General features: G+C 40.4%; 1 protein-coding gene and 1 pseudogene across 5 annotated transcripts in view; one reads left to right on the top strand and one right to left on the bottom strand.

Moving 5' to 3' along the window:
• Positions 1–760: 760 nt before the first annotated feature.
• SLC16A1 (solute carrier family 16 member 1) overlaps positions 761–18,481 on the bottom strand; it is a 30,690-nt gene continuing 12,969 nt past the window's right edge. For 3 of the 4 annotated variants that reach the window (XM_081121959.1, XM_081121960.1, XM_081121962.1), the window contains 4 exons: positions 11,736–11,996; positions 8,388–8,531; positions 5,498–6,361; positions 767–2,630 (listed from right to left, as the gene is read on the bottom strand). In XM_081121959.1, the coding sequence (XP_080978085.1) occupies positions 2,356–2,630; positions 5,498–6,361; positions 8,388–8,531; positions 11,736–11,952 (1,500 nt within the window). In that variant the 5' untranslated portion in view covers positions 11,953–11,996 and the 3' untranslated portion in view covers positions 767–2,355. Of the gene's footprint in view, positions 2,631–5,497; positions 6,362–8,387; positions 8,532–11,735; positions 11,997–17,004; positions 17,109–18,481 lie in introns of all 4 variants that reach the window. The other variant, XM_081121961.1, reaches the window with a different exon arrangement.
• Positions 6,853–7,545, top strand: LOC308549416 (Fanconi anemia core complex-associated protein 24 pseudogene; annotated as a pseudogene). The gene has a single exon. The product of its transcript is annotated as a Fanconi anemia core complex-associated protein 24 pseudogene (transcript).

An 18,481-nucleotide genomic window follows, 5' to 3' on the forward strand; every position in this document is an offset into this window, starting at 1 on the left:
TTAGTTCCCACACAGAGTGAGCGACAGCAGGCTGGGCCGGCCGCCTGGGGCTTCCTTGTTGAACGCGGCACTGCGACGGGAGGAGCTGCTCGTTAGCAGGGTGGAGGGCAGAGGGGCTGAGCGTGGGTTTCGGTGTTGGCTCTGTTTCCAAAACTGATCTTGAATAAATCCCTTAAGCCTGCGTCTTCAGGGGGGAAAGCCAGCCTTGGACTGGGTGAGAATAATGGGTTAGTTCCCGCTGAGCCGGGTTTTGGCCCTTGCTCCTGAATGAAGCAGCTTCCCAACCCGCCCTTCTTCTAAGTGGTGGTTAATCTGGACCATAAAGGCCTCCTCCCTCCACTGACAAGATTCGGTTAATGACAAAGACCAACAACAGGGCTTATGTGTGGCCGTAGCTCAACAACTGGGATGGGGTAAAATAACCCTAGACACTTGCTTTGGCTACCCCCCTTCCTTTTCTTCCACTCCCTCATGACCGTGGTCTCATCTTTAGAGAAGGCGAAAGAGGCACACAGAGGTTATGGACTCGGGTCCAAGGAAAATGGCAGAGTCCAGGCTTGGAGCCAAGCCTGCCAGCGGTCACAGCAGGTTCTCCCCGAAACAGCTCCTCCATCTGCCGTGACACTCAGGCAGAGGAAGGGAGCGCTCATTGTGTCCTGAAGGTTCACTCCTCTGGATGCTTTCAGAGAGGTGGTTTCAGAATTCCCCTCTTGCTTGCCTTAAAGAGGAAAGGAGGAAAAAAACACACAAAAAAACATATACACAAAGCCCAAAGCACATAAACTGAATGATTTAATTTACTATTAGCAAGGGTCAAATTGAATCTTAATAATGAAAAGACAGTAATGTTTTCCTTAAAACATTTGGAGGAAGAAACATTTCAAAAAAAAAAGTTTATTTGGAAAAGCCAGCCTCTTACACAAGGTTTTTATCTATACTTTCACTCTGTCAATTACAATAATATTTTAAAATACATTGAATACAATATATAATTCACTGAATGTCATTGGTCTACCTCAATTTAAAGGATATTAGGTTAAAAAATATTTCATTTTCATTCTGGTCCGTCTTCCCTCCTATCCTTACAACAAATCCATTTCTCTACTTTTCAAATAAGTGAAATGAGTCACAAAATTTTTAGGTTTGTGTGGAGAGTAAAATGTGTCCAATAATTCTAACCAAAACATAATTTTCTTTAAGAACTTCTCAGAAAAAAGAAAGGAGTTATTTATTGAACAAAAAACACTCAGCAACTTCCCTCCCAACCTTATCCTTATAGGTTTGCCTGGGGCCAAATCTCTTTGGCTCTCTTTAATTAGCAAACATTAAAATAATAAAACAACACACACACACCAAAACTAAACACACAAAGACCTAATATCTCACACACAGCTCTAAGCTAGACATCGATATAAATGGAACCACTATGAGTTGAAGGGGAAAAAGTTCCAGGAAAAACAACAACGAAAAGATTCTAAGTCTCACAGTTTAACTGAGGTTTTAGAAAAACTTAAGCTGAATTCAGCTGCTGTTTGAAATATCTGTCTGCATTTAATTAGAGATGTTGGATTTACTAAGGAGGCACAGACATGTAGTTTTGCATATTTTAATACTTTTAGAGTGAAAAAAATAATACTAAGTGATCTCAAAAGGGACAAGAATCTGTAAGGACTCAAAATTTGTCTTTGCAAAGGGTGCAGAAATAGTAGTTTAATGAAATCAACTCAAGAACTGGACTAATAAGCATCCTAAGAAGATACCAGACGGGCGTTGATGAGCACAATGTGTCTAGAATAGCCAAGATATTTCCAAAATTGTATGCCTTAAGTTTCCTAAATATATAGCAGGCAGGCATATATGCCAGGCAACTACTGATTTCTACAGTTTTTCAGTGATAATGTGACACCATGTTACAAATAACACTGAAGCAAGATTAGTTTTAAATTTTAGATTTGCTTCGAACAAGTTACTTACTTTTCTTTGTAATGGACACTTAAAATAGATGAATTCAGCAGAATGGGTTGAAAAGTTAAGGCTCCTTAAAGATTCTAAAGACTAAAACTTAAGGCACATATTATAATCTTCATGACACTGTTAAAAGCTAAGATTAAAAAAAACATATCCAACTTCTTTCCCTCATTCTTTGCCAACCACTCCCTCCCCAAAGGATATGGCATTTTAGATTTGGGCTAATGTAAGGAGTGAAACAAAAATTCCATCAAGGAACACCTGGTAGGATTTCCACACAAACGTCCACTATTTGCATTGAGCACCACTGGGAGATTACAGGCCAGTAGAACATTTTCAGGTATCTTGGGTCACAAGCTGCTCCATTTGCCCTTTAACCCCACAGGTTCAGACTGGACTCTCCTCCTCTTTGGGGTTTTCTTCGGTGCCTTTCTGCTCTGGCCATTCCGTTGCGTCGCTAACTTCTTTTGGCTTTTCAACATCTACACCGGTCTCCTCTTCTTTACTTTCCTTTTTCTGCTGCCTCTCTGCTTTCTGTTCTTTTGCCAGAAGGTGATAATTGATGCCCATGCTAATAAAGAGATAGATGCCTGCAACAATGAGAATTACGCCACAGGCCCAGTATGTGTATTTGTAGTCTCCGTATATGTCATTGAGACGACCTAAAGATGTGAAAACAAAACAACAACCCAGTAAACAGTTAAGTAATACCCTTTCCCAAATAAAGCTCAGGGATCTATTCGGAAAGATGTCAACCCAATTCTCAAACAGCCCACAGATGACAAATTAGTCTTAAAAGGAACTACTAAAAATGACCCTACCTTTTGTTTATGATGTGACACTTGATTTTGGCTGGCCTTGCATACTGTTGTTTTTAACCACTTGAAAGTAATTAAATCTTGGCAAATTTGAATTGGTAACGAACTAGAGATCACCTAGAATCAGTTTTCTCAATACACAATGGAAAAAATGGTTGCAATAAAGATTTAGGAACCCTGGCTCGGTAGCTCAGTTGGTTAGAGCATTGTCCCGATATGCCAAGGTTGTGGGTTTGATCCCATCAGGGCACATACAAGAATCAACCAATGAATGCATAAATAAGTGGAAAAACAAATTGATGTCTGTCTCTCCCTTCCGTTCTCTCTCAAATCATTGAATAAAACTAAAAACTAAAAAATAAATAAAAAAGTTTAGGAATCTTGCCCAAGGTCATAGAGCTCATTTCCGTCACCCAGGCCCAAGCTCTTTATCTAATATCAGCATTTCCCAAAGAGCATTTCTATGAAGATTCGTCCTATGCTAAAACGTTACCTAACGTCCATACCTTTGCACCATTCCGAGTGCTTAATCCTCACAACAGGCAGATTCTATCATCATTCCCATTGTATAATGTAAATACTTATGTACAGAAACCTTAAGTAACTTGCCCAAGGTCACAAAGTTAGTAACAGTTGGCTTTAAACCCAGCAAGTCTGACTCTGAAGCTGCAACTGCAACCTCTCCTGCAGGACACCTCCCTGATGTTTCCAAAGTCAGTAGTTTTGGGAACCGGCACATCTTATTCTTTTCTAGTAAAGATTCACAGTGCACGTTAGCATGCCAAAGGCTTTACAAGGTCCTGTAGGAAAGAAATCTATTTAACTTGGTGTTCCCAAACTTTTTTTTTGGTCATGAAATCCCTGTTATAGTAAAATTCATTAGCATCTCATCTAATTGGCATTTCAAGGAATAAACTCTGAAAAACCCTACTCTGCATCTATGAAGGACTTCATATAACCAACTCAAATATAGGATTCCATATGGTTTTCTAACTCAGGGCATCATTCACTCAGCCTGTTTACTGAGCCTTTCCATAGACCAGTCACTGGGTCTCCTAGGCCCTGAGGAGAAGGCTGAGCAAAGGAAATAATATCTACAGTTTAGTGGCAGGGAGAGATGTTAAATAATTACACCAACTGTGACCAGTGCTACCTGGAGGGCTGAAAGCAGAAAACGGGGTAGGACCAGTAAGTAGGGTCAGGAAGGCTTCTCTTAAGGAGTAAACTAAGCCCAGACTGACAGGAGGAAGGAGTTATCTGGCAGAGAGGGGGTGGGGCAAGGATCCAGGCAGAGAACAGCTAGTGCAAAGACTGTGGTGGGAGGAAGCACGGGGGAGAGGGGAAGGGAGAAGGGCCAGGCTGCTGGAGGAGAGCACATGCCAGGGGTAGGAAATGAGGCTGGTGGGAAAGGCGGGTGGGGGGGACCATGGGGGGCCCTGTAGGCCACATTAGGGAATTTGATCTTCACCCTAAGAAGATGGGAAACAACTCCTCAAGCGTTCTGATTAAGCTGAAATACCAGATTTGCATTTGCAGGGATAATTGTGCCTGGAGAGCAGAAAACAGACTGATGGCTAACTAGAGCAGATACAGGCAGACCAGTGAGGAGGCTACTGGAGCAGCCCAGACAGGAACTATGGATAAGGGAAGTATGGCGATGGGGAAAGTGTATAGATTACAGAGAGATTTAGAAAGTGAAAACTGACAAGATTTGGCAACTCACTGGGTATGGCGGAAGGAAGCAGGAGTTACATCCTCAGAAAGGGCCAAATTATTTCTCACTATGTGTTATGTATTGAGCAGTTATTTAAAAGTTCCCCAGTTATATACTCAGTTACTAGCTGTGTGATTTAAAGCAAATTATTTCACTTTAAAAGCTTCTTTCCTCACTTATGAAGTGGGAGCCCTAACAGTCCCTACCTCACAGACTGTGAGGTATAAAAGGACACGGGATAGGACAGCACACTATGCGCTCATGCGGTAGCTACTATTATTGCTACTACTGCTTTAATTACTATTAAAATGAACTCCATTATTAAAATGCAGTTACCACGGTGCTTTAGAGGTGGAGCTGTATTTTTCATGTTTTCTTACAATAAGAATGCAAGATTTATTTATTTTTATTCACTGGACATGTATTTATTGGGCATGAACTGTGTGAGCAAGGTACTGTTCTGAGTGCTGGAGAGATGGCAAAGAAGTCTGGAAAAGGTCTCTGCCCTCAGGGAACTTTCATTCTAGAAGGGGAGACAGATGGGGAGCAAACCAATCAGAAAGCCAAGGCTCTAAAGCAATAGGAGACGGGCCGCTTCTGCTCTGGCCATCACAGGTGGGCGTTCTAGGCAGAGGCGCACCATGGGCGGGAGACCCTACAGCAGGAGGAGCCAGGGGAAGGCTGATGTGTCAGGACTGTGGTGAGTGAAGCAGAGTAAATGTGTAAGTTTTACAAAGAGAAAACATTTTAAGAAACAATGTCATATGTAAAAATATTTTACTCCCCCTTCAGCTTGATGGTTCATTTTAACTCAATTTTATAAGTATTTGAGCAGTTATGCTGTGCCAAGCATTGTGCCAGCATCGAGGGTGAAGAAATGAGAAAGTCTCGCTCTCCTCTAGCAAGAGGCTCACTGATCTCTGCTTTCTGTCATCTTCCCAATCTTCGTGCCTGTTTTATCTTAACAGAACCATGGAGATAGGGAGATATACTATACCTAAAAGTGGTGGCCCCAGGAGGACAGGACAGCATTCCACAATGGTCACCAACCCCACAGCGCTGGAGAACTTCTGGGGTCCAACGAGGTCCATTAGTGTTTCAAACAAAACTGAGCTGAGCCACCCAAATGCAAAGCCAAAAACTCCTGCATACACACAGAATCCAACATAGGTGGATGACAAAGGTGCTGCCAGATGACACAATCCATTTGCAATGATAGAAGCAGCAAAAAAATATTGAACTCGAGGTCTTATCCACTTTGTGTTGGCTAAAAGTCCCATACTTGGTCTGGCTACCATGTCAACAAAAGCCAAAATGGAAAGAAGAAAGGCAGACTTCTCACTAGAGTAATGCTGACTCTTGCCATAACTACTAAGAAAGACCAAAGGAGCAAACAGTCCAAAAAACATGAGCATGTTTCCGGAGAGGTATAACAAAAAGCCTCTGTGAGTGAACAGGGAGAAGTCCAGGAATTTATTAATTGTTTGGAAGACTGACTGTTTCTCCTTTTTGGGGTTTCCGCCAATGAGATCTGTATTTGCATCACTTGCCACTTTTGCATCAGACTTTCCAGCTTCCAGAGTGGTTTCTTTAGACTGATATTTCTCTACCCTAGTTGGTGGAGGCCCTATTGGTCGCATCAGGGCTCCGGCCACACAGCAGTTTAGTAGGAAGCCTCCAAGAATTAGGAAACTTCCTCTCCAGCCATAGATACCAAAGAAAGCCTGATTGAGGGGGGCCAGGGTAGAGAGGAACACAGGGCTGCCTGCCATGGCCAGTCCATTTGCCAACGGCCGCCTCTTGTAGAAATACTTGCCAATCATGGTCAGAGCTGGATTCAAGTTGAAGGCAAGCCCAAGACCTGAGGAGGAGGGGGAAAAAGAATCACATACTGTAATAAATGTCAGAGACATATTTGGAATTACTTAACCAGACAAATAGATTAAAATAAAGGTATAAGTAATGGAAGGAGACAAAGATCCTCATTATTAGAGGACATATTATAGTTATTATTTAGTGGCTATAAAATTTCAGTTTTATAAGATGAAAAATGTTTTGGAGATGGATGGTGGCGAATTTTGTACAACAATGTGAATATATGTAATACCACTGAACTGAACACTTAAAAATGTTTAAGGAGCTGGGGTGTCAGGGGCCAGGCAGGTGACGAAAATGAGGGACGGGGCTACCAGGACAAGAAAGTCCTGGTTCTTAGACTCTGGCAAATAATTAGCGAACATTGAAGACCAGCTCCTGCCAAAGGCCCGCCCAGGCTTCGAGTGGAATGAGGGGCCATGCGCAGGACCGCCTTGTGTTGCAGGCTTGAATTTCCCTCTTTAGATCGAGGCCGCCATGGAAAGGAACCCCCGCGGTGGCACAGGCCCTGTGCACGTGCCTCTTGGGCACGTTGTTGCCAGTGAGAAATGGTGTGGGTTGCAGCTGGCACAGGGCATGCAAGGGAAAATTAAACCCCTTTTTGAGGATGGCCTGGCACCAGTAGATTTTTACTTATGTGTCAGATCCTGCATTCTTTATATCACAGAAGCTGATTTGGTGGCAGGAAATAGCTACTGCAAGAGGCTTGTTCGCGTTAGAAATTCCAGTAATCTTAAAGGAATTGTAGTAGTTGAAAAAATGCAGATGAGTGAACAGTACTTCCCAGCCATACAGAAGTTTACTGTGCTGGACCTTGGGATGGTGTTGCTTCCAGTGGCCAGCCAGATGGAAGCGTCCTGCGTCATTATCCAGTTAGTACAAGAGCAAACCAAGGAGCCCAGTAAGAATCCTTTTCTCCGGAAGAAACAGGCTCAGATCTGAGCCGTCCCTACTTCGAACTGTGCAGCAGATCCCAGGAGTTGGAAAAGTTAAAGCTTCCCTTCTGCTTCAGAAGTTCCCAAGTATCCAGCAACTAAGTAATGCTTCCATCGAAGAACTGGAGCAGGTTGTTGGACAAGCAGTAGCACAGCAAATTCATGGGTTCTCCACACAGTCCAGGTGACAGCTCTTCTCACAGCATCTACTGCGTTTTCTGCTTTACACTGCAAACTACAGGATCTTGTTTTCTTTTCATATTTAAAAATCAAGAAGAGAGATTTCCTCGCAGCAACTAGCTGAGGCCTGAGTGGAACCTGCCAGTTGTCCGCTGCTCTCTGGGTGCAGGCATTTAAGTTAGTGGGCCCCAGTGGTGCTGCCCTGATTCTGCTACCATGAAGAGGGCCAGTGGCGATTTTCCTAAGAGTCACTTGAATTAGGGACTCTCAGATTCATAAAAAAAGCCATCTTGTGAGATCTGAATATGTGACCTTGACCTCCATCTATCAATGGAAAGGTCAAGTGAATGAAACTATCAAGTGTCAGGGGGTGGATATGATCTTCTAAATATAGGAAACAAACCTACAATGAAGCACTGTGTACCATAAGCCCCTTGTTCCTGGTGACATAGCCACTGTCCGGGTCTGGGCTTAATATACCTATGCTTTGAGGGCTGCTCCCAGTATAAATAAACAATTGTACAGGCAAAAAAAAAAAAAAAAAAAGTTTAAGGTAAGTTTTATGTGTATTTTACCAAAATTCAATGTTTTTCAAAATTGTTTTAGGAAAATAACTATCTCATGCAAATGGCTAATTTAACATGTAAAGTCATCATGCATTATTCTCAAATCAGTACACAAAAAAGTGGTCAATAAGCATTTTCTAAAAAAAAAATACACAAACATATAAAAATACTTTCCTAATAAAGAGATGAAAATAAAAGACACATTTTATCTACTACCACTGACTATTCTTAGGAAAGGGATGCAATCATCTCTTTCAACTCATTTATTCACTCAACAATGAACACTTACTGTTATCACAGGAATTTCTTTAAAAATGAAACAGCAACTCACCTCCAATGAATCCAATACAAAAGTAAAGTTCCTTTACACTGTTACAGAATGAAGCTGCTACCAAGCCACAGCCTGACAAGCAGCCACCAACTATCATGACCGGACGACTGCCATATTTATTCACGAGGACACTGCTGACAGGACCTATGAAAGAACCAGAAATTTAGTGGCAGAGAGGAAAGGAACCTACCCCCTCACATCTACACAACGCAATAATGGGAGACACTAAGTGACAAGTCCTCCAAAATAAATGGATACAATAAAAGGCAATGGTAAGAATACTGCTTTCTGTAATTATTTCACAGTCATAGGTATGTGTACTGGAAAAGAAAGAGGCTAAGACACCATTAATTGTGTATCTTTTATATCTGGATATATTGGTTGGAATTTGACTAAAATATAAAAGACTAGACCCTTAGTCTTTCTCTTCTAAGGCAAAACAGGCTGAAAATGCCTTGGTAATGGATGCTTATAGCTTCTTAATGTAGCTAGGATATGATCAACATATATCCAGTAAGTTTGCTTTGATTTTTGGACAGGCACCCTGATATGATATGATTTTAGAGCATTATTTACACATTATTATAAATGTGACTTGTGTACTAGTTTTTAAAAAGAAAAAAAAACCCGAAGACAAAACGCATAATTATTTTTTCCAAGTTTAAATAGTTTTGCAACTAGGACATGTAAATTTAAAACAAAACTAAACAAAACTATTCCCAGTTACATCTAGATGTCTCAGGTATTGAATTGATAATGCTTTTTAGAGAGTTAACCTGGTTCCATGCCTATATTACTGTTCCGTGTTAGCCAATACTGTGGGGAAAAAATTCTTGTAGAAGAAAAGTCAGTCAGATAATGGTGAAAATATGCTTGGGTTTAAAGCCTCTAGAGGACAGGAAATGGAGTGTTACCTAAGAGAACCGGATTAAATTTTCTCAGCTAAATAGATACATACCAAAAAAAATCAGTTTTTCTTGAATGTGAGAGAAGGAAACAAATAAAAAGTGAAGTATTAAGAATCAAAAAAAAAAAAAAGATTTTATGCATTTCCCATATATGTTTTTGAGTACAAAAATCAAATGGCCTCTCCTTATTTGCTACAAATGGGTATAATCTGTAATTTCCCATTTCCAAATTTGTCTTAATTATAAGAAAGTCTTATCCAAAGCAAACAATGGTTTAAAAGCTATAACATAACTCACACAGACTAATAATATTTGCTGATTACACACAATGACATTTACTGAATTTCATTTATTTATAAGAATACTTATGTTTCTACTTCATGGATATGAACTTGTGGAAATGACCACCTTATTTACAAAACAACATAACCCATCTGGCTGGTTAAGGTAGATCACTATAAGTAAGAAAGGGTTGCTGGAGTGCAGCAGCAGGGAAGGGGATGTTTTGAACGTGCACGGTGACAAAGCTAGTGAGACCTGAGTTTCAAATCCAGCCCATTGTCTTCCCATTACCTGCATTCTGTAAAGCAGAAGACAGACAAATCATACTCCTATTCTCTCAGCACAGTAAATCATGACCTTACTGTTTACTGTATACTCAGCTCCGTAGAAGATGGTAAGTCTATTTTAAAAACATTCTGTATATAGAATGTATATATTTAGAATATACTATTGATCATATGTTAACATATTCTCCATAAATACTATGGAAAATTCTGCAGTTACTTACATTCTAGTAGTACTATTCAGAATTGCAGTATGGTGTTTCAAGATTAAAAGAACAGGCTCTGGCTGCAGGGAACCCAAATTCAAATTATGGTAAGTATGTACTTACGTATGTATGTTCGTATGAATGCATGTATCTGTACACGTAATAAACATGCAGGAAGGAAAGAAAGCTCTCAACATCCTAGTGTTTGAGAGGACCAAGTCTCTCGTAAGGTGCTGGGTCAGTAACTGGCTGCCAGGACAGACTTCAGGCTCAACCAAGCATGTGTATCAAAAAGTTTTCATTCACCTTGTAAGTTACTTCATGCAAACATTAGGCCTCAGCTGGTTTGGAATTAATCTGTATTTACAGCTTGTGCATGAAGTATTTCCATATAAATTACGAATGAAGTATTTCCATATAAATTACTCATGAAACAAACTTTGTATAGTCAGAATTACAAAGATCAAAATACTGCCACACTGCTGACTCTGTGAAGTCCACGTTAATGCTGTGAAGTTTCCAGTATTTAGACAGGAAATGGTACGAGGACATCACTAGAACTGGAAACACGGGGGTTTCCAAGCGACTCAAGCAAATCAACTAGCAGCAGGTAACTAAGGTCTCCTCCCCTAACAACACTCTAGCCCTGGCTGGTGTGGCTCAGCAGTGAGAGCATCAGCCTGTGGACTGAAGGGTCCCGGGTTCGATTCCAGCCAAGGGTGAAAACCTCCATTGTGGGCTCGATCCCTGGACCTGGGGCACGTGTGAGAGGCAACCAGTCAATGTGTGTCTCTCACATCCATGTTTGTTTCTCTCTCTCTCTCTCTCTCCCCCCCTCCCCCCCCTCTTCTTTCCACTCTCTCTAAAAAAAAAAAAAAAAAATCCCCAATGGAAGAAATATCCCTACCAAAAATAAGATTACCAGAATCAAAAGCTTGCCTAAATAAGCAACATGAGACACTGTCAATCCCAGTAAATAAATACATGTGGCTTTAGAATCTCCGCTAAGCAATTATGTTATTTTAAGTACTATGTTAGGTTTTGACTTCTACATGTTGTGATTTGGTGTTCCAAAGTGAAACAAACAGTATTTTAAATAATGTTATTAAGTAAGCACTAACTTACTCTCCACACTTCCTTCATGTGTCAAAGACAGAAGGGGGAAAAATGGTAAAATGTAAGTTTAAGGTGCAGCTGAAATGCTTTTAGGACTGATAATATCACAAGGAACAAGGGGGAGATTTTATTCATTTCTTTAATTCTAACACCATGAAAAGCTTTTATCTGAATTAGCTATTCAGGTTAGCCTGATTTACTTTAATTCTCCCAACAACAGTTTTTAAAAATCTTAGTTTACATCTGCAGTCCAGCAGAGAACAGTAAGAAAAATCAGTTGTGCATGTGTCATTTTTCTGAGAGCTTTTTAAAGCTCAATGATACTAAGTGGGAGCAAATCACAAGTCCTCATTTCTGTTTCAGACTACTATAGGGGAAAACAGAGCAAAGGTTGTCACTGCCAATGAGAATGAAAAATGTGACTAAACGTAAAGCTTCAAGAAATAACATTTCAAAACACCTCACTGAATGAGACACTTAAAAAAGTGACCTAATACAGAGCCTCTGGCTGGTTAATGAACATTAAAACAGCAGGCCTTAGTGGGTACTTACCTCCAGCATACATGACAGCCAACATGATGGAGGATATCCACGACACTTCACTGGTGGTAGCGTTGAATATAACTTCAATTTCTTTGAAGAACACAGTAATAGACTTGGGAAACGCATAAGAGAAGCCGATGGAAATGAAAGCCCCAACTACCACTGCCCACCCCCAGCCTCCATCTGGGGGGGTGTATCCAACTGGACCTCCAACTGCTGGTGGCATTTTCAGGGTAGATGGATTCTAGAATGACGTTCAAACCCAAGTATCTGAAGGATATAAAATTAAACAGCATGTCAGCAATAAAGTGCTCCCACCCAGCACTGCCAACAACAAACACTCCCACCCTTACACCAAGCTTTCAAGCAACTGAATTGTTTTTCAGTGTTCTTGTCTAGCAGGCATTATCTTCTAAGGACATCACCATGAAGTCTTAAGGCCATGGTACTGCCCGTAGATTTTAGTAGCTTGAAGGAAGACAGCGCCTCCTCACCATTTAGGAAACTACGTGTTTTGTCAGTTACCATAATTCCTCAAATTACTGTAAATAACTAAATGCCTCCTTTAACTCATCTGCTTGCACAATTCACATAACATATACCCTACTAAGTTCCACAGTTTAAGATAGGCTTTGTAAGTTTCCCCCTTTGCCAAAATGTATTCTTCAATACTTACTTCCTCTTTACTCATATTATTTTTAAATATTTTTATTGATTTTTAGAGAGAGCAAGGGAGGGGAGGAAGACTGATGTGAGACTGGAACATCAATGTGCTGCTCCTGCATGCCCCCCATTGGGGACTGAGCTGGCAAACTGGGCTTATGCCCTGAGCATGAACTGAACCAGTAACCCTTTGGTGCACCGGACGATGCCCAACCGAACCACACTGGCCAAGGCGTTTTACTTTCTCTTATTTATATGCTGACTTAAAGTATCAGGAAGTAGGTACCTGACTCAGGAGATATGTAACAATTTGCAAAATAGATCATTCTGAACACAAACATTTCATTTAATGGGATAGAAGATTATGTCAAAAGATGGCAGTTTCAAACCAAAGATTATCCCTTTTCTTGAAGCCACCAATACTTATGAAGAGCATGTTGAGAAAATGAAACTTTGTTAGATTATGAGTAAGAACATGGGAGTGTTTGGTGGTAGGCCTACCTGTTTTCTTATAAAGGTTTTTTTAAAATTTATTTAAAGCCAGCATCTACCCTATATTATAACTTATCCTGCAACAGTATGTTAACATATTCATTTCAAATGATCTCCACACAGACTATATTATAGGTCACTCCATACATAGATCACAGATGACAAACTCACTCTTGGCCACAACAATCTTTAGTCTAAAACACAATCCTAGCTCTAAAGTGCAGTAGTCAACTCCTAGATACTGTTCCTTCCAACCCATATGAACACTCTGAACATGATTTAGAACAATGGACGTCGTAGAGGTAGGAAGAAAACAGCCTGTAGGGGAAGTTTCGCAAAAAACAAGGATATAGGTTTCATCACTTCTACTCAACATCATGGTAGAGGTTCTAGCCAGTGTTTGTAGGCAAGAAAAAAAAAAAAAAAAAAGGCATCAAGACTGGATAGAAAGAAGTCAAGTCTTTATTTACAGATGCCATAACTGTCTGTAGGCAATGCTAAGGAATATACAAAAAAGCATAGAACTAAAAATGAACTTAACTAGGTCTCAGCATGCAAGATGAATAAATCATCTTTCTACAAGCTAACAATGAACTACTGGAATTTGAAATTTAAAAAAATACCATTTACAACAGCATTAAGAAACTGGACAGGGACAAACCTGACATGATGTATAAGATACATACACTGAAAACTGCAAAATATTACCAACAAATTAAAAAACTAAATAGATAACCCATCCTCATGGTTTTAAAGACTTGATATTTAAATTACACAAAATTTTCTGAAGGTACATAGAAGTACTTTTATCAAAAGTTTATAAATAGGATTTCAAGCTATAGATTGGGAGAAAATATATACAAAACATACATCCAACAAAGAACATAGCCTATTGCCTCTAGGCTACAAATCTGTAGACATGTTACTGTACTCAATACTGTAACAATGGTATTTGTCTATTAAAACATATCTAAACATAGAAAAGGTAAAAATACTGTATGAAAGATAATGGTTCACCTGTATGGGGCACTTACCATGAGTGAAACTTGCAGACCAGTAGTTGCTCTGGGTGAGTCAGTGAGAAAAAGGTGAGTAAATGCCAAGGCCTAGGATATTACCCTACACAACTGTAGACTTTATAAACATTGTAAAGCTTACTATAACTTTTTTTTACTATATAAACATTACAGTTTTATAACTTTTTGATTCTTCTGTAATAACACTTAGTTTAAAACATACTGTACAGCTGTATAAAAATATTTTCTTTATATCCTAATTCTATAAGCTTTTTCCTATTTTTAAATTTTTACCTTTTAAACTTTGTTAAAAAAAAAAGAAAAAAAAGACACATATTAGCCTAATTCTACACGGGTCAGGATCATCAATATCACCTACTGTCTTCTACCTCCACATCTTGTCCCACTGGAAGCTCTTCAGGGGCAGTAACATGCGTGGGGCCCTCGTCTCCTATGATAACAATGCTTTCTTCTGGAATATCCCCTGAAAGACCTACCTGAGGCTCTTCTTGAGCAGGTGTCACTCTTTTCAGAAATATGGCCATGGTGGTTTGCTTGTTTTTTAAAAAAAATCATAGATTTGCTTGTAAGTAGATAATGTACCATGAACATTTCTCTCTATTAATGAAAGCCTTTTAGTGTTGGGTCTGTTTTCAATTTTTTTTTAAAATATTGATTTCAGAGAGAGGAAGAGAGAGGGAGATAGAAACATCAATGATGAGAGTCATTGATTGGCTGCCTCCTGCCTCCGACTGGGGATCGAGCCCGCAACCTGGGCAAGTGCTCTAACCAGGAATCTAATCGTGATCTCCTGGATCCTAGGTCGATGCTCAACCACTGAGCCATGCCCAGCCGGGCTGTTTTCAAATTTTTAAAAGATCTTGTTGAGGTCTGCAAAAGCTTCTGCTAAACCCTTCACTGTGAATTTTCTTAAGAATTTTATCTCTTCTTTTTCTTCTGCATTTTCTTTTCTCTTGCCTCTTCAGCTGTACATTCATGTACCAGTTCCCGTAACCCCAGTCAGTCCCCAGAACCATCTCTATCGAGGTCACCCTCACCTGCACCAAGGTGAAGCTGTGTGCCACCTCAACCACAGCCTCGTGGAATTTTTGCAGCCTCATCCTTGGCAAAGCCTTTAGCTTACAAGTGAATCTCGAGTGTCTTCTTACATATGCCATTCATATACTCCTTCGTGGCATCACCCCTCCCCCCCAAGCAAGGTTCTCGATGCAGTGATAGATGTAATCCTTCCAGAATTGCTGTCTTCCTCAGTTGCAGCAATAGCCTGGGCAAAGGTCCTCCTCAGGCAGAAGGCCTTAAACACTGCTGTAACTCCTTGATGCAATGGTTGGATCAAAGAGATGGTGTTGGAGGAAGAAACACCACCTGACATTGGGGTGATCACCCAGGAGGAGGCTGCGTGTGAGCATTATCGACAATAAGCAAAGTCTTGAAAAGTATTTTATTCTCCAGACAGTACTTCCCCATTTCTCTGGCACAGCAGTTCAAAAGGGCATCTTGGAAGAGAAGCTGGGTCACCCATGATCTCTTACTGCTCCTGTAGTATGCTGGCAGTGTGTGCTTACTGATATGCTTGAAGGCCCTGGGGTTCTCAATGTGCCAGATGACAAAGGGTTTCAATACGCAACCTGCAACACTGCAGTCAAGCAAGACTGTTATCTTGTCCTTAAAAGCCTTCAAACCTGGCATTGACTTGGCTTCCTTATGGATAAGAATTCTTTTAGGGATCCATTTCCAGAATAGAGAGGTTTTAGCCATACTGAATATTTGTTCTGGCAAGTAATTTCCCTCCACAGTCAGCTTATCTGAGTTTTAAAAAACTCCTCAGCTGCTTTCACATCAGCACTCACAGACTCCCTATTCACTTTCATGTCACAGAAGGGATAACAATTCCTGAATCGTTTACACCACCCAGAGCAGTAAAGTCAACACTGTAGTCAGGTCCAGCCTTTTCCCCCCCAACATCACAAAATTTTCACTTTGTCCATAATCATCATGGTGCTGAAAGGGATACACTTCTGTGTCTGGTCTTCAGTCTAGGTTATTAGAAGCTTCTCCTTGTCTGATAAAGGTCCTTCTCGAATTTTTCTTAGTCTCATTGCCTTTGATGAAGCAGATCCTTTAACAGTTTCCATCACTTTGTTCTCTTTCTTCACGATTGACTGTGTAGTGGCCTGGCTGACATGGCTCAGCGGTGGAGCATGGGCCTAAGATCCAAGAGATTGCAGTTTGATTCCCGGTCAGGGCACATGCCCAGGTTGTGGGCTCAATCCCCAGTTGGGGGCTTGCAGGAGGCAGCCGATCAATGACTCTCTCATCATTGATGTTTCTATCTCTCCCTTCTTCTCTCTAAAATCAATGAAGATATATTAAAAAAAAAAAAAAAAAATCGTAGCTATGGTGGAATGGGACATGCCTGACTGGTGAGCAGTAACCACCACTGATTTTCCACCTTCGTAATTCTTAATCGCTTGTCCTCTTACTGGCAACATTAGCAGTGGATTCTGCACACTTAGGGGCCAATGAATAAAATAACACGAGGTCAAATCAAGCGCAAGCACGAGAAAATGATACCATTAAGAAATGCAACAAACTAGATGTATCATGCTGCTGGAGGCGCAACATGCATACTGTTTTAGAGCAGCTTTATTTTTTATAAGTAGAGAACGCTCAAAAATAATAAGCACAGTACAGTAAATACAGTTGACCCTTGAACTGAGCAGGTCCACTTATAAGCAGGTATTTTTCAATTGACTGTGTAGTTCAAACCCAAGTTGTTCAAGGGCCAGCTCCGCAGTTGGGAATTTGCATGTGTGGAGGGCTAACTGTAGTTATATGTGGATTTTCGACTGTGTGGGAGGTTGGCACCCCTAATGCCTGCATTCAGGGGTCAACTGTACATAAACCAGCAACATAGTCATTTATTAGTAAGTACTATGCAGAACTAATTTTATGTGGCATACTTATACGACTGGCAGAGCAGATTTGTTAACACTAGTATCACCAAACACATGACTAATGTGTTGCGACCTTATGATGTCACTAGGTAATAGTAACTTTTCAGCTCCATTATAATCTTACAGGACCTCTGTCATATCTGCGGTCTGTCGTTGACTGAAACGTCTTCATGTGGCACCATATGTGCCACCACATGACCAAACATAAGATGGCTGATGAAAAGCTGACGTCCCTAGGGGAACAGAGAATACACCCTTCATTTCCTCTTAAAAGAGGTTTAATCAGTATGAGCAGACATTTCTAATTGCTAACCTCACTAGAATTGCAGATCAATCCTAATCTCCTCAAGCATAATTCTCCCTTGTCAAAGAATAGTGTTTGTATAGTCAGAATTGCTGGCTTGTCCTGATTTCAGGCCCTTGGCCCATCGAGGATCCTTAGCTTGTTCCCTATGTGACAACAATGTCACACCCTAAAATAATATTCTTTTCCTTGGAATTGTAGTCTTGAATAAGCTTTACTCCTAGTACGTACATCAGTATATTACACATCATTACCCAGAGTTCATAATTTACCTTAGGGTTTCACTCTTGGTGTTGTACATTTTGGGTTTGGACAAATTTATAATGATATGGATCCATCTTTATAGTATCATAATGAATAGTGTCATGCCCCTAAAAATCCTTTGTGCTCCCACTGTTCATCCCCCCTTCCTGTTTAACCCTTGGCAACCACTGGTCTTTTTAGTCTCCATAGTTTTGCCTTTTCCAGAATGTCATATAGTTGGAATCATACAGTACGTGGCCTTATCAGATTGACTTCTTTCATTTAGTAATATACATTTAAGTTCCTTCTGTCTCTCTTCATGGCTTGATAGCTTATTTCCTTTTAGTGCTGAATAATACTTCACTGTCTGGATGTACCACAGTTTATCCATTCACCTACTAAAGAACATCTTGGTTGCTTCCAAGTTTTGGCAATTATGAATAAAGCTGCTATAAACTTCCATGTGCAGATTTTTGAATATACAGAAAAAAAATTATGTACCCTCTTGTATATTAATTTGACATCTAAAATTTGTTATTAAGCCTAATAGTTACAAAGAATATAATTTCTGGCATATTTTATGTTGTATTCTATGTGCTTTAAATATATTTATCAGGCCCTAGCTGATGTAGCTCAGGTGACCGGCCATCATCCTGTGCCCTGAAAGGTTGCCGGTTCCGTTCCTGGCGAGGGCACATGCCCAGATTGTGGGCTCAATCCCCAGTAGGGGGCGTGCAGGAGGCAGCCGATTGATGCAGTGTTCTCAATGTTTCTCTCTTCTCCCTCTCTCTAAAAATTAATAAAATAAAGATTTAGCACAGTTTATGGAAAATACTCACCATATAATCTAATTGGCCAGTCCATTAAAAAAAATATGATTTTTAGGCAGAGAGGAAGGGAGAGGGAGAAAGAGAAACATCAATGTGAGAATGGAACATAGATCAGCTACCTCCTGCAGGATGTGCCTTGACTGGAACTGAACTAGTGACCTTTTGGTGTATGGGGGGATGGGCACACCCCACCAGCTGATCGACACCGGCTAGGGCTGGCCAGTCCATT

The sequence above is a fragment of the Miniopterus schreibersii genome (genome assembly GCF_964146895.1).
Source record: "Miniopterus schreibersii genome assembly, chromosome: 19".
NCBI classification, from domain to species: Eukaryota; Metazoa; Chordata; class Mammalia; order Chiroptera; family Miniopteridae; genus Miniopterus; species Miniopterus schreibersii.